The sequence below is a fragment of the Clavelina lepadiformis genome, chromosome 6 (assembly GCF_947623445.1).
Source record: "Clavelina lepadiformis chromosome 6, kaClaLepa1.1, whole genome shotgun sequence".
In the NCBI taxonomy this organism is placed as follows: Eukaryota; Metazoa; Chordata; class Ascidiacea; order Aplousobranchia; family Clavelinidae; genus Clavelina; species Clavelina lepadiformis.
The window spans coordinates 4,725,770-4,741,279 of NC_135245.1; the positions used below are offsets into that span (position 1 = coordinate 4,725,770).

General features: G+C 35.5%; 1 protein-coding gene and 1 long non-coding RNA gene across 2 annotated transcripts; one reads left to right on the forward strand and one right to left on the reverse strand.

Annotated features, from left to right (window-relative positions):
• Positions 1-281: 281 nt before the first annotated feature.
• On the forward strand, positions 282-6,363 carry LOC143461902 (uncharacterized). The gene is made up of 3 exons (XM_076959839.1): positions 282-1,242; positions 1,562-1,674; positions 1,868-6,363. Exons 1-3 carry the CDS (start codon positions 1,097-1,099, stop codon positions 2,035-2,037), a joined length of 429 nt encoding a protein of 142 aa, XP_076815954.1. The 5' UTR covers positions 282-1,096; the 3' UTR covers positions 2,038-6,363.
• Positions 6,364-7,942: 1,579 nt separating this feature from the next.
• LOC143461903 (uncharacterized) lies at positions 7,943-14,148 on the reverse strand. Its single transcript, XR_013118104.1, has 2 exons — positions 9,113-14,148; positions 7,943-8,732 (listed from the first exon to the last, which is right to left on the reverse strand). It is a non-coding gene; the product is annotated as an uncharacterized LOC143461903 (long non-coding RNA).
• Between the last annotated feature and the right edge of the window lie 1,362 nt (positions 14,149-15,510).

The window sequence follows — 15,510 nt, forward strand, 5'->3', positions numbered from 1 at the left end:
TAGAGTCAGCAGTACTTATAATGAAGGTCGTTTTCCTAACGATTTTGCTTTTCCAATCGTTTTTCAAACACTATTTTTCGAAAGAAAGCGATTTGTTTATCGATTACATCATGTTACAAGCAAGACTTGACAACTTTTGGATGAAATTTTATTGTTTGGTTCTAATATGAATAGATTCGGGATTCGTTCGTGTCGACCTTCATGATATTCGGGTTCGCACGAACCCGAATAATCTTCCTTGTGGCACATCCCTAGTATATACTGAATATATTGAAGTTTCTTTGAATAAATACATATAGACAAAACATTGGCACAGCAACAGCATAAAGACGTCCATGTTACAGCGATTATCTTAGTAGATTATGCATTGAACAACTGTGAATAATAATGCACGCAGGATAGGCAGGCACGACATTTATGTTACGAATTAAAACGGAAAACAGGATGTAATCGGCACGCAATGCAATGCTTCGCAAAGCAGATTTCCGAAATCAAGAATTATACACTATATTTGATCTGTATACTATAATATGCCCTTATTATCACAGGTCTTATTTTAGCTAAGCGGAAAAAGGTCTAATATTAATAAAACAGAAAGTTGTTGGACTAAACAAATGTGACAATTCTATTTTTTTCTCTGTGACAGTGATGCATGCTGTCTTGCTAAAAAAATGATCGTTTGGATTGGTAAGATGTAAGAACATAGGCTACTGTAAAATGCCGTATAGCGCTTGTTTGGTGTCGCGAAAGATAGTAATTGGATCCGTCAGGAATTAGGCCTTTTCAGATATGGTAACCCTACCCTAAATGTATATGGTAGTTTTGGAGATTACCTTCTATGGTGTTCGATCAATCAGAGAACGTTGTGCAAACTTCGCTTGCAAAACTGGGAATTATCAGCGGTTAGCTTCTTGTTCGCTAACTTAGATGGCAAAAGTAGCTAATATGGTATTGAATGGAATAAGATAGCGCAAGCTGACAAGATCAAAATTCAACTTTTTATATCCATACAGGTCTAAAGTGAATTATATAAGAAAGTGGAAAGTTGTTGTAGTCGCAATAACTTAAAGTAGCCTATATATTTCTGATTGCCACGATGCTAGCTGCCCAAGAGCACAAGTTTTTAAACGACCTTCATCAGAGATTGAATCAATTTTTTTCATTGAAGCACTTGATTTCCTTCGCCGTCATTAGCGTCTTGCTGTGTATTCTGTGTCTTCAAATAAATTCTGTGATAAAGTTGTAAGTATTAGCGTTCTTACTGTTGACGCCTTTAGGTATAGAAAAATAGACTTTGAAAGAATTTTAACGATTCTAGCACCATTTCTTTAACCAGCGTTTACTTTGTATGACAGAAATTGTATTTCCGTCATGTACAAACTGGAGAAGGGTTTATTGTATGACACTTGTTATAGTGCTTTGTTGTTGTTATGTGCACCCTTTTTAAACAGAGCGTTGGAAACACTTCACAGTATGGTGTTGTTTCGTTTACTGAGTATTTATTTTTCGCCCTTTAGCTGTATGCTATTCGTAGCACTTATACCAACATTTTTATTTGTAGCCATAATCACACGGCAACCACTAACTTTCCGCCATCAATCAAGGAACTAAACGAAAACAAACTGTTACTAAAGACGAAAAGAATGCTTCTCGCACAGTTAGAACTGGAATATGGTTGAGTAATTGTCATCATTATATGTTCAATACGGACATAGTATGTCAACATGAAATTTTAAATATTCTTCTTGTTCCCAAAGTGTTGTTTGTCACGTTTTTTCGTAAGAAATGTTAGTCAAAGGTCCAAGGAAGCCATTTCATCAAATATGTACATTTCAAAGTGTAGGATAAATTTTTTTGATAATTTCAGAAAGTTTAAATTCAATGGAGAGCTTTACAAGAGAAGAGATAATCCATCGTCTGCAAAATTTAAACGACTCTTTGGAAAATTACTTAAGATTGTCACGTTACTTAGAACAATTATCGAAAGACGATCAACGCGTTCGTGACCTGTACAAGTTCCTCCTATTGCTCTTGTGAAGCGGGGAAAGTCTCGGTAGCTTTTACAGTTAATGAACTAGACCGCAAAGCAGCGCTTCAAGTGGCTATTCTAATGGCGCCACAAGGCTTTTCCAGTTTTGAAGTGGCAATAACCAGCAGCTGAGCTGGGCAATTTCGGAAAATCTCATTTAACATATTTAAGCAATTCGCACGTTTTACTGAAACATTCCTAACATTACATCACTATTTAGCATTGGCAAGCCACCAATCATAAAAGACGTCAAGTTTTTACTTTTTTCTCGTATACAAGGCAAATGATATTTTCTGTTTGCACAGCCATAAGCATTGATTTTAAAGTTAGCCAGACTTATGTTTTCCATACTTACATCATTTCCTATATCAGTGATGCTGTAAGCTGCATAAAATGGCAACCCAATTGCAACCATTTTAGATGTTTGCATGGCAGCCGCTTGAATCGATCCGTCATTTATATTAATCATCAAAATGTTTCAACAACCGTCTTCGTCGTCCCTGCCAAAGTGCGCGAAGAGCAAAAGGTTTACGTTTTTAGGCTTTAAAACGCCTCCAAATAGATTGTATCCTCATATTTATACTAGCAACAGCTGGCAATTAGTGGTGTAGCCTACAATGTCGGAGCACCATATACCGGTACCTACCTTTTTGTTTTCCTATTATATTTTTTTATTGCCTAAACTTCGATTTTTGTGATATAATTGCATCTGATAAACTCTATTTGGCTTTGTAGAAATATCTTCACCGATTGTCTTTATTGAGATATTTTATTATAAAAGTGGACAAAAAATTCATTTACTGTTGATCGGTTCACAGAGAATATGGCACGAGTACAGTCTGAATCAAGGCTACAGAGTCAACGTATTTGTTGTTATTATTTTCTAAAAAATAGTACATACAATTATATATAGCCTTGCGCATAAGTTAAATTTTGAATAATTTAGGTTATTATTGCTGAGAAGTTATTAACCCTATCCAAACCGGGCTCGCGACTTTATGATTTTAACTATAGGTGTGGCCGACACTGCACACACATTTTCAATCGTTAATTACTCGAAAACTATACGTCGTAAACTGATCGGATTTTTACAGGTTAGTAGCAAAAACATCTGGCTTCCTGTATACATCATAATTGTAAAACTAAAGAAAATGAATTTAGTGTAAATTAAGTATTTCTAAAAGTAATACATTTCTAGAAATTTTTCTTGTTACGCCGCGCGCCCTGCTGTGCGGAAAACCAGCTGACCGCGAGAAGAGAACGCAAGAGAATAGTTAGTCGAGTTAGTGGTGCGTAAATGAGTAAACGAATACGATACGCTTCAATGCGGAGAGAGAGCAAAATTATGAAAATATGACAATATCTTAAAAATTACAAAATCCAACTTTATAACACTTTACAAACATGGACAGATAGCTGAACAATTTTTAGGAAAAGTCACCAAATTTCAAGTTTCTACAGTAAACAATGCAACTGAACGCCACGTTTTGCTGTGACTGTGTGCTGGAGAAGCCACACCTAGTGAAAATAGGGTTAAATAAGAATAAATGGCTTCATTTAAAAAAAATAAAGCACATCGTATTGTAGCCTATTGTTACCCCCAGCAAAAATAATTAACGAATCGGCACAGGTCTTGAATGACGGAATAATGTTTTGACATGTCAAAGTGAGCAATTTAGCTATCATATCCCAAACCAAAAAACAGCAATCAGTTTTAAAACGAGTCATTATGGGGCAGTTGTCCCCCCCCATTTTCTTAAGTGATCTCCCCGTTGGCAGGTTATCGTTACGATTCGTTGGCACTTACATCAGTTTTGTGATGAGAAAACAATAAAAAGTTTAGAGAACAGTCTATTCTGTAAATACTTTTGACTGAAGGACAGACGAATATAATATTTTAAATCTGGAACGTTAAGTTGTGAATGTGGTAGTATAGAAATATGTCACCATGTCAAGAAGAGCCTATTTGGTTATCGGCGCTTTAAACTCTATAGTCTAGACTCTAGACCAGGGATGTCCAACCTGCGGCCCGCGGGCCGCACTGCGGCCCGCCTGAGATTTCTGTGCGGCCCGTTAGTCATTTTCACTCCAAAAATATGTACTTTATGTACCCATTTTTCTTGAAATTTAAGAGGTTCTGCGGCCCATTGAATTATTTCAAGTGACAATGCGGCCCACTTTAATAAAAGGTTGGACATCCCTGCTCTAGACTCTAGACTAGAGCAGTGGTTCCCAAACTATGGTACGCGTACCACTAGTGGTACACAAAAGTCTTCCAGGTGGTACGCGAGCAACTTATCAAGTTTACACCAAACGATCGCAAATGATCTTTTATTGTCGTCGGCATTATTTTAATTCACATAAATTAGGTAGAGCGTAAAATTTCATGCTATATTCCCTACTGAATACTAATTCCTTAGGGTATTGACGCATTGGATTGTAAAACAGCGTTTCTTTGTGACGAAATAGAACGGGGGTGTTCAAATGGCGGATCTCGATCCGGATCCGGATCTTTTCAACTTTTTGTGTGGATCTTCCAATGTAGTCTTGAAACAATCTTGCAGCTGTAGCACACTTCACTTTTGACTTTTACAAAGTTATTAATATGTTGTAGGCCCTACAATGTAGGGTACATTTACATAAATAAAGCACTATAAAATTTAAAGCATGTCCAATATGTTTACTATTCGTATTTAGTGGATCATCATGTTGTCAGGTTTGGTTGTGGTGGATCATGGCAGAAATCATTTGAACACCCCTGAAATAGAACGTCATTTATTACTAGGTAATAAATCCTTGAAGTCAGTTTTTATAGTCCTACAATGTAGGTGGTACGAGAACGCTGCATAAACCAAAAAAATGGTACGCGAGTAGATAAAGTTTGGGAACCACTGCTCTAGAGTGTCAGCACCAAAGCACTTCTGGTCTTTAGCACCACCTCTGCTCTCCGCAATTGGCTGCCTGTTTTCATCATTCTGTTCGCTGCTTTTAGAGCAAGTCATAGACTGTAATTTTATTTCTAATACAAAACATTACCTTTTCTCATACATTTTGGGCAAACTGTATTTTTTACCGTATCGTTGCTAATATTTTTGGCATCACTGCTGTTCTTCACGTTATACTATAACAGAAATATCAGTTATTTGCATTTGGTTTCATCTTATATTGTATATATGAGGTATATAGGCTAGACACTATATGAATAGTAATATTGTGACGATTACGTCACGAATCACGAGTTGTTTTCGAGCTATTTGGAATTTAATTTAGAATCCCGTAATTCAGTTGTTGACCAAATTTGCGTTCTCCTTAATGACGTCAGATAATTTCCTCGCTTGAACTAGCTTGCCACATATATATACTGTTGTAATGTTTACGATCTCCCCTTTTCCCTTTTACCGTCTCACGTGTTACTGAGCGCGATGTAACATTCAGTAAGATTTGCCCGAAGGCGAAAGCCTTTGTGTTATAATAAATAAAATGGGAACTTCATAAGTTAGTAATTTGTATAGACAGAATCAAGCAACTAACAGCATAGTCACGCAAATTTGAGAAATGAGGACTCATCAATCGAAGCAGAAGCAAAACAAGTCACCAACCATCAATCGTCCTCGCTCATATACAAACAATTACCGCCAGCAAATGCGGTCTTTATGACAGATATGTTCGTTGTGTAATACGTCACACGAGTAGTGCACAAGCGAATTATTAAATGTCATAATATGACTTAGTTAAAATATGTAGTTCATGGGAGATATACAGAATAACTACGAATAAACTACTAAACAGAAGCGTGCCCAGAAAGACGAAGGAGTTGTAATTTCTACCACACAAGCATTTATGTGCATATAGGCTACACTGCAAAAATACAAACAACTTTACGAAAAAGCTGTCAAATTGGTTTGAGAAGCACCGTCTACGGATCATATAGTTATAACTAGAGTTACAGAGTTGTATAGAGTTAATCTTCGTAAATGGACAGCCATTTTGCAAATAGGTCAATAAGTGTAAAACTTCTGGTGTTAACAAGCGTTGTGTTGTGTAACGACGTTCTTGGCAAAATCCTTTGGAAGCTGAAAGCCTTTCTGCAAAATGTTTAAGAAATCCGCACATCCAGATATACAGGCTGAGAAGGGGGCAAACAGCACCCATAACATGGCACACAGGAACCCGATCGGCCAACCTACCAACAGCAACGCAAAGAGCCAAAAGATTGACCACAGCCATCCACAATTTGCCATTTTTATAGGTTACGTTGTTACGACAACTTTCAGTCACCTGTAGATGTTATCTATTACTGATATCTAGAAAGTTAATACAAAAAAATTATGTTTTTTTCTTGATATATATGAAAACAAAATGCATTTATGCTGAAAAAGTTTAGGCTCTTAAAATTCAGCTCAGAGTCAAATACAAGTGAGTGTTACGGTTACTGGCGGAAGGTCAGTAAAATCTTTGTACACACTTGCAATAAGACAAAGTTGCAAATACAGATTTTGGTATCATTGCTGTGTAAGTTTATTACACTTGCAGTACAATTGGAATAAATTTGAATTTGTGTACATTATAAGTAAGCTAGATACTTGTCAAACTTGCGGCTTTCACTGGGCTGCAGAGCGGCCCGCGATGTGTATCTATTTTTATGCTGGTTTTATTTAAATTCTTCAACTTCGTTTTTAAAGTACCTTACCGATAACCGAACTATAGGCTTTAGGAAAGTCAATTTTGCAAATTATTAAACTGCTTTATAGGCCTACATGGCACTTTCAAAATGTTTTCTTACAGCACTGCGCACAGAAATCAGTGGTCGGTCCCACACTTTTATTCAGACGCATAAGTTAATCAATTCATTGCAAACTGACAACCCTTCGGCTAAACTGATTTTGTGATGTTATGAACTCTAGGCCTACGTAAAATATTTTAGCTGATTGCATGAACCTTCATTTGAAACAGGAAATTATGCTGCCGAGTCTTTTCCTGACGTTGCCTTTCAGTTCGCCTTTCACGGCTTATTTAGCTTTGACTGGTAATTTAGATACTGATATTGTAACTGAGCCATCCTATGGCCTTAGCCTGAGGCTTTGACTTTAATATTTAAACCTTCTTGACGTGTTCGCTGTTTATTGTGTGTTTCTGTTTTTGCAAAAATCTACATAATTGCATTGAGAAGAATTTCCAAAATGGACAACATGAAGTTTTGATTCAACTACTTGCTGTCGACAAGCCTTACCTAAAATTGTAACGAGATTGATTCTAAAACCGTACTTTAACTGTCTTTTGTTACGCTTCAGTAGAATGACTTCACTTTGATAATGGCAACCTTTCGACTACGCCACTTGGTTCCGAGCGTTCGTCTGGAACGTTTACTTCAAAGATTGACCTTTTCGACAAAAGCTATAAAATTATTGAGCTTTTTGCTACCGCTCTCTATTCTCTGTGTATATACAGCAGTATAAACGGTAACCATACATGTTGCGTCAGTCAGGTTAGTGTATATAATTCAGAACAATGCACCTAACCTAGTATTTCAATGGATGTATAATTACTTGTATCGGTATAATTTGATTATTTCGAGCTAATTTTTGCGTCAATAAGTACAAGGTGACCGAATTTCAAAAATCTTTACTTGATAAATAAAATCTGAAATATACAATAATTTTATTGCAATCAGTTTAAACCTAACTATACAGACGTTACTATCTTGCACACATTTGCATCGGTGAGGGATTTTCGTCGAAAGCTAAAGTTGCAAAAAGTGAACGCAGTCCAAGACTTAATTGTCTTCAAAACCTGAAGACAGTTGAGATAACTTATTACCTTCTCGGGTTTTAGAAAAGCTCTAGCAACTGGTTACTTACATGGCTCACTCCTTCTACTATTACTGGCAACACACGCGACTTCTGTCCGAAATAGTAAAGGTGTGGATTTACTTCTTAAATAACATTTGAATAATGAAATGTGAGGTCAGCTAACAAAGAGTCCTAGGCATTATAATGGTTGATCAATCGGTTATCTGTTGAAAAGAAATGAAAATATACAGACGCACTTGCACATTCACAATACAGTATTTTTATCTGGTGGGAAAAATCGCATCATGGACAAGCCAACATCAAATCATCACTCCAAAGATGACGAAGGAAAAATAAACCATCATTTATAAAATGTCTTTAATATACCGACAATAATTATATGTATGACAAAAATTTGATATACATGGGTATAGAGTTGGTGTGTTTCTTACGAGCATGAGTATAAGATGCAGATAAGACAGATAACGAATTAATCATAATTTTGCTCACCGATCCATGTTACGGATCCAAATTATCTAATGATGGAAAAATACATAATTGTTTTTCCAATACATTGTACAATAGGAAGCCAAAATACAAATCAAATCAGAATACAGAGTTTGATAGACAAGACTAGCTTTTTTCTAGCAGCATTCTTTAGCTTTCATCATATTTTCTGAAAAGTAGATCGGCAGTTTGACGCACTTCTCCAAAAATTCGACGAGGCCTTTACATGGTTCGAAACAGGTCACAAAAGGAAGACAAAAGATGTAGAAAGCAGCAATTAGTCCAGCAACGGGGTAGCCGACCACAAGAAGGCCAAGAAACCAGACAATTCCCCATAAAACATTACCCATTTTCTTGATATTATAAACTTCGATAGCTGAGCACGAAAATGCTACTGCCGAATTTGTCTGCAACAAAAATGTATTTCAGCACTATATGCTATTTTTCTCAGCAGATTGTACAAAATATAAATCAGCAAATTGTTTTTTTTTTGTTTCTGTAGTTGTGTGATGTGTATGCACAGTTGCAATTAACAATCAAAGACTAAATTTATATTATGATCAGAGATCTTTGACAGACAAACATCAGACGTCTGATTCTGTTTGCACCGTTGGCTTAGATAAACATATCGGGTAGTATATGCAGTAAACTGAGTTGACTGAATTCCGGTTTAAACTACATCAAAATTACGTCACACGAGCTTGGAGTCTTAAACAGCTTTACAGTACAGTATAGAACCTGCCGTACTTTACCAGAGGTTTTTGCCCTCTTATAGGAAATAACTTACAGTCTGCTGATGTTAAATCTTTCTCATCAAGAATGATTGCCATTATTATAAATCGTTTACTCAACCTTCAACACTGGTGTACAATTAGGCATCAGCGGTATCGTGTGGTACTGCGTTGGTGTACCGTACAGCAGTTAGTGCGACGCATTTAATCCGAATTCAATTCAAGATTAAGCTATTGCGAATTTCTACACAGACGACTAAAAAGTTGAAATCCTTTCAAATTGTTATATTAGAATGAGCGCTTAAACGTCCTACTTGACTTTTGGAGCCATTGTCATCAATTAACAAATTAATACCAGCCGGTTAACGGTTTTGTATTAAATATAGGGTATAACTAATAGAAAGTAACAATATCAGCTGCCAATCATTATGGTTATTCTCAATTGATAATCCGTGGTTACCATTCCTAGCAAGTATAAACATTTTCCAAAAATCATTAAAACAGCAAAACGTTTTCAGTTCATTGTCAAAAATCTGTTTTATTTTTTCACCACTTAAAACGCCTGTTTTGGATTCACAAGTTAAGGCAAATCATTTGGTCAGTTGTAACAAACACTTAAACTTATGACTAACTAATTTGACCAATTATAAAACCTTTGCATAATTTTTCTAGTTAGCCAGTCACTAGCCTTTTTATGATGTTATACGTGCTGAGATAATGTATACGGATAAACATGTCCTTTCGACAAATGTCTGTGATTAAAGGCGACTATTATCCAAAAGGAATGTTCAGAAAACAGGTTTCACATTCTAAGCTTATTGGTCGTTTTAACGCTCGCAGAATTTAATTTCGGCCAGGGTAAAACATTAACAGTTTATTTGTTTTAATAGATCATGTAGTTCGTAGCGGACGCTTGAATACCACAAAGTATGACGTCACTTTATACAGGAAGTAATCAAGAAAATTTGGATGAAAGTTTTCACCAGGTTTTTCTATTAAATAATCAAACAAGTTCTACTAAGAATATTTTACAACGACACCAAAAAATAAAAATATAAAGTATTTTTCGGCTACAAGCGCAATTATGTAGTCCGCAAGATGGCGCCAATTTTCGACCGATTTGGTACCGACAACATGAGTTAACCTAGATTCTAGAATCTTTTGAAGTTGAAGTTGATGTGAAACAGGAGACACAAAAAATCACACCAAATTTTGCATTTTATACGATATCTTATATTGTACTAATTGTACGTACGGTCAAGTTTGATACGTCAAATGTTAATTCTTACAATAATACAAAATATGAACTTGCAAGGTGACAACAAACACCGTACAAACGTTTCATGGTTGCCCAATGTGTGTGTGTTAGGCAACTTAATATACCAAAATAATCCAAAAAAGTATAATGCATTCGATAATTAAGCTGGGAAATAATATTTATTAATAATTTTGCAATTGAGGATATCAAGACAGTCTTCAAAATGCACATGCTTAATTCCTCACGAACAATAGTCTTTAAAATACACATTAAACCAAAAGAATTTTAATGAAGGGAATTTACTTTTTCAATTAGTTCCTTAAAGTTTTAAAAAAGTTGACAACATCCGTTTATCCTTGATCTTTAGCACATTTCCTTTTGTGCCACCATCTGCTCGGCGCAATATTTGGGCAGTTGCACGCCTTTCATAAGCAATTCCACAAAGCCCTTACAAGGTTCAACACACACGCCAAATGGTAGGCAGATAATATAGATGACAGCTAAGAAGCCGGCGACAGGCCAGCCGATAAATATGAGGACCAGACACCATAGAATTGCCCAAAGAAAATTGCCCATTTCCTCTTGTGATCTTGTCTATGTATACACTGATCAAAGTTTTTCCAAATATCCTCTTCAAAAATGCTGAACAAATAACAACAAAGTGTATTCGTGCTCAACCTGTAAGTAAAGGCAAATATACAGTGATTAGTACTGATTACACAAATTGTATGGACATCTTAGACTCTGCATAACGTTGCTAGCATTACCGTATGTATCTTACGTTGGAAACGTTTTTGATAAACTGACTGAATCACGTTTGCGTAAAATCGTGAAGTAAATCACGTGACCCGATTGAGATAACGTTTCAATTGTGCGCGTTAACAGTAAACAAAAATAATCCCTTCATTGAAAACGTTAAGCTCGTGACAGGGACGGAAGACTTCACACTGCAGGCTACTTGCAGTTGCAATAAATATTTACGCAATATCAGTAACTAAGAAAACGCGACATTCTGTATAGTACAGTGAAGAAAATCGTTTATAATTTTCTCCTGTATAGAATTACGGGATAGCATTCTAACATATCCTGATATCCTTATTCTCCTATATAAAATACGTTTTATGAGCATATATGCTAAAATGTAAGCAATTCTAAACAACTGCGCTCTAAAACTTTGCTAATAATAACCAGAAAGCGACTGCATTAAATTCTGTGAAAAATGTCGTCTGGGTTACAACCACACCAGTAGATACCGAACTATGAGAAAGTCGTATGAAATAACCTTACGCAAACAGTAAATTTTGGTGGTAAAAGATTTAACAATGGCTTGAGTGTATGGAAGGACAATAGACTAAGCAAACCCACAACCAATGTGCGCATCAGCCTATATTTAACGTTTTGACAAAAATTCTGGGTGTGTTGTCTTGACTGAAGTGCTTTACTTTATACTTTATACACGAATATACTTTATAACCTGAATGAGATTCTGTATAGAAATAATTTTGATAAGGCAAACTGAAATTCATATCTGTATGTTTAAGATTAAGTAGATATAAATCGAATGCTATATGTAGCAACCCTATACCTATTCGAAAACTCTTTATGGCCTAACAACCTGTTTCTGTTTCGTATTACTCGTAGTCTGGTTTTATTTTTTATATTCTAGGTCCTAGGACAAAGGGTACTTCTAGCGTGAATTGCCATTGAAGACTTCTTGAAAGTTTCAATCTATATCTTAATTGTTAGCCATTTCGGGACAGAAATCCGCTCTAAGAAAATAATGATTAGCCTACGTCATTTTCGAAGATTACATTATGTTATTAATTATTATGCATTTTACGATTTGCAGTGCAGTACGCGCTAAAGCTATACAAAGAATCGAAACAATTTGGACTTCTGTATGACGCGCAAGCCTTCGATTACGTGCAATTTTAACAGCAGCAAGATAAATAACAGTAAAATGATGTTAAACGGCATTACTGTAAGTCATCTTTGTCGCAAGTAACAAAAAACTTTACAGAACAACCACGCACTTAGTTGCAGATACCACGGCACCAATAACGCATAACGTCTTCTATGGCAGAAAACATTTGCAATACAATGTTTAAGTTGGATAGACTGCTGCCTCGTACGTATTCAGACTCTCAATCTAACTGTTTTTTAGCTGGTCAACTATAACTTGACTGGTCTTTCTAGCTTTTTCTAGACGGAAAAAACACAACGGCAACAATAACGTCATTATGAAAACGTCATCACTTCTAAAGCCACGCCCGTATATGATACGATGCAAAATATACGGTTACTTGGTCGATCAAGCGGATAACTATGCAACAACAAATCGCTGCGTAAACCAGGGAGAAGATGTCGCAAACCCTTCCAATTTAGGCATCTCAAATCTATTAGTTTAAGTTGAAACTGCATTAGTTGAGCTTCAGTAATACTAAAATACGTTATTGCATTGTTTGTCTGATGGCGTACGACTTGCAACCAAATTTGATGAATTAGCGGTTCCTGCATCGAACGCGTGACTTAGTTTACGTAATGTTCTACCATATTTAGCAAAAACGTGGAACTACTGTGCGTATTTTGAACAATAAATCTTCCCAAATACGTACCAATATGAATCTTGTGCCGACAAACATAACCTATAGTTTCTAGGATCGATCGTACTTTTGCTTTGTCATTTTTAAGCTTATGAATACGTTGATGACGATCAGACTAAAAAGGACTCATATGCTCGTGACACTGCTGCATTATTTTTCATCTTTCCAGACTAGTTTTTAAAACAAACTGGCTCAAACACTGAGCTGACAAGCACAAACAAGACTATCCTGTTGTATTATACTGTACAAAACCAAAATTTCCCAAGCAAATATGTCTGCTTGCAAGAGATTCTCTTCTGCAGAAGATTGCAAAAACTACCTCGTGTGAAAACCTTGTCCTGTGCTGCTATTTTTAGATTCGCTTCCGTACTGCGTTGTAGAACTACTAGTAACTAGAGTGATGATGTGAAGAAAACAATTTCTGAAATAAGTTTTTGATCATAATTTTCTCGAATAAAACAAGGTCTTCCGTGACCGTAATCACCGTAATTTCCATGTTTACGTGAATTAGGACAAGTTTACTTACAACTTTTCCAGATTTTTAATAATTATCGGTAGGATAGAACCCTTCGGTTGTCACATATTGTGGAGATCAACGTCACAGTGACACAATTTAGGTCCTTAAAAATGTAACTGTTTTAGGTTCTTTTTTATAAAATTTTCTTAACAAATTGAAGAAAATCGCTAAAAATTATGTTATACTGCTCGTTTGGTAGCAGCTCGTTAACGTTTGGAGGTGATGTCAAAAGTTTCTACTGCTCTCCCAGCACTCTTTGAGACGTTTCACCTCATGAACTTCACTTGTCATAACATGGCTTTCTTATAATAACATGACCTTCTAATAACACCGGCCTTCTTATAATGACACACTCTGCTAGTTGTGTATACGTCTACACTCATACAAGACGAAATTCTGCGGTGTTAAAATATTTAAAGTTGTTCTCATTGATTAAAACGTGTGATAACTTGCTTTACACAGGCAATATACCATCTATATGACAACAACTGTTTTATACTGTCATGTTTAACTTTACAACTAACTTTTTCTTGCGGCTTCAGTCTTTTTATTTTGAAAAGCCTGCGGCACTGCAAACTTACGAGCAATTACAAATTTCTGTACAATTAGGAAAGAATTACTTTTCACATTGAAAAGCAAACCTAGAAAAATTTACTTTTTATACAGAAAATAAAACTTTCAGAAAAACTTATTTAGCCACATAATCAACTACAACGCACAAACCCCAAACTATAGTAGGGGCCTATATACAAAAAGACATTGTATTGACACACTTATTCGCATGAAAAGTCTTTCCTAAATTGCTACTTGTATTTTAAGATATAACTCATGTAATAATCAACATATGTGTCATTCAGCCCTGGTCTTCCCACAGTTTGTTGCTTTTTCCAGTCTTGTCGCAGTTTATATCGTATAATAGCTATCTACGAGCGCCTACGCTATAGATCTCCCACTTGCCTGTTTGAAATGGATTTCGGCAACCAATACCGGAAATGTGTCAGTTCACGTGACAAAATCGATTATATCATTTTATTTCGGTTTATTGTTACTATTTACTACGTTACAAACTCACATAGTAAGAGAAACAGTATGCCCCACAGGAAGAGTTTTTTTACATTGTTGGCAAAACTGTATCATAAATCAAAACGTCACATACAGTAATATACAGCAGTAAAGAAATAGTTTTTTTCAATCATGTTTGAATTTTTCAAGTATGATTGAAATTCGCGTTAGTTTACTGATACCTGGCAGTGTTTAGGGAAATAAATGAAGTTGATACCTTATGTAGTCTTCACATCTTCTGTTATTTCCATCTACACCTGCCACACTTCATAAATCGAAGGCAGAAGCCTTCAATTTTTTGTAGAGGTGTACCACATATGATTTTTTGTATCATTCACATGCTTTTAGTTTTTACACGTACATTGCTCCTGTACATGTAGTTGTCGACAATATTCATCCGTATAGATTTCTGTTTGAAAATGAAAACAAATTGTCCTGTGAAATATATTCGTGTAAATAATCCACAGCTAATTTTAATACAAATGTGACAGAAAAAGTTTCTTTGTTATTGCAAGATAATCCCATATCAAATTTAAAATGATAGCTCTGGTTAGAGTTTTTGGTCACTTAAAATCTTTAGTATTTACTATTTTAAGATTTTAGTATTTGTGTAGTTCCATAACTGTATACGTAGCGAGTATACTTACAAATGACAACATTCTTTTATTTTATTCCAAATCTTTTTATATATAGAATGATCTTACAACTTAATACTTTTCCAGCCAAATTCTTAAAAGATTTCTCAAATGCCAACTAAATTGTTACATTTCGGTGATGTAGTGTAACCAAGCAATGTAGAATCGTAACCAAGTCATCAAATCTAAGTTGCAAGTCAAAGACAAGTCATTTATCTCTTAAGAACCAAGTCAAATGCTTTTAAGAACCAAATCGTTTGGTAGAAATGATTTGAGTCAAGTCGAGTCATTTTGTAAATAAAACTCGAGTGAATTGATATTTGAAACTAAGCAAAATAGAAAGGAACATTTCCGTCAACCAGAAATGTTTAGGATTATC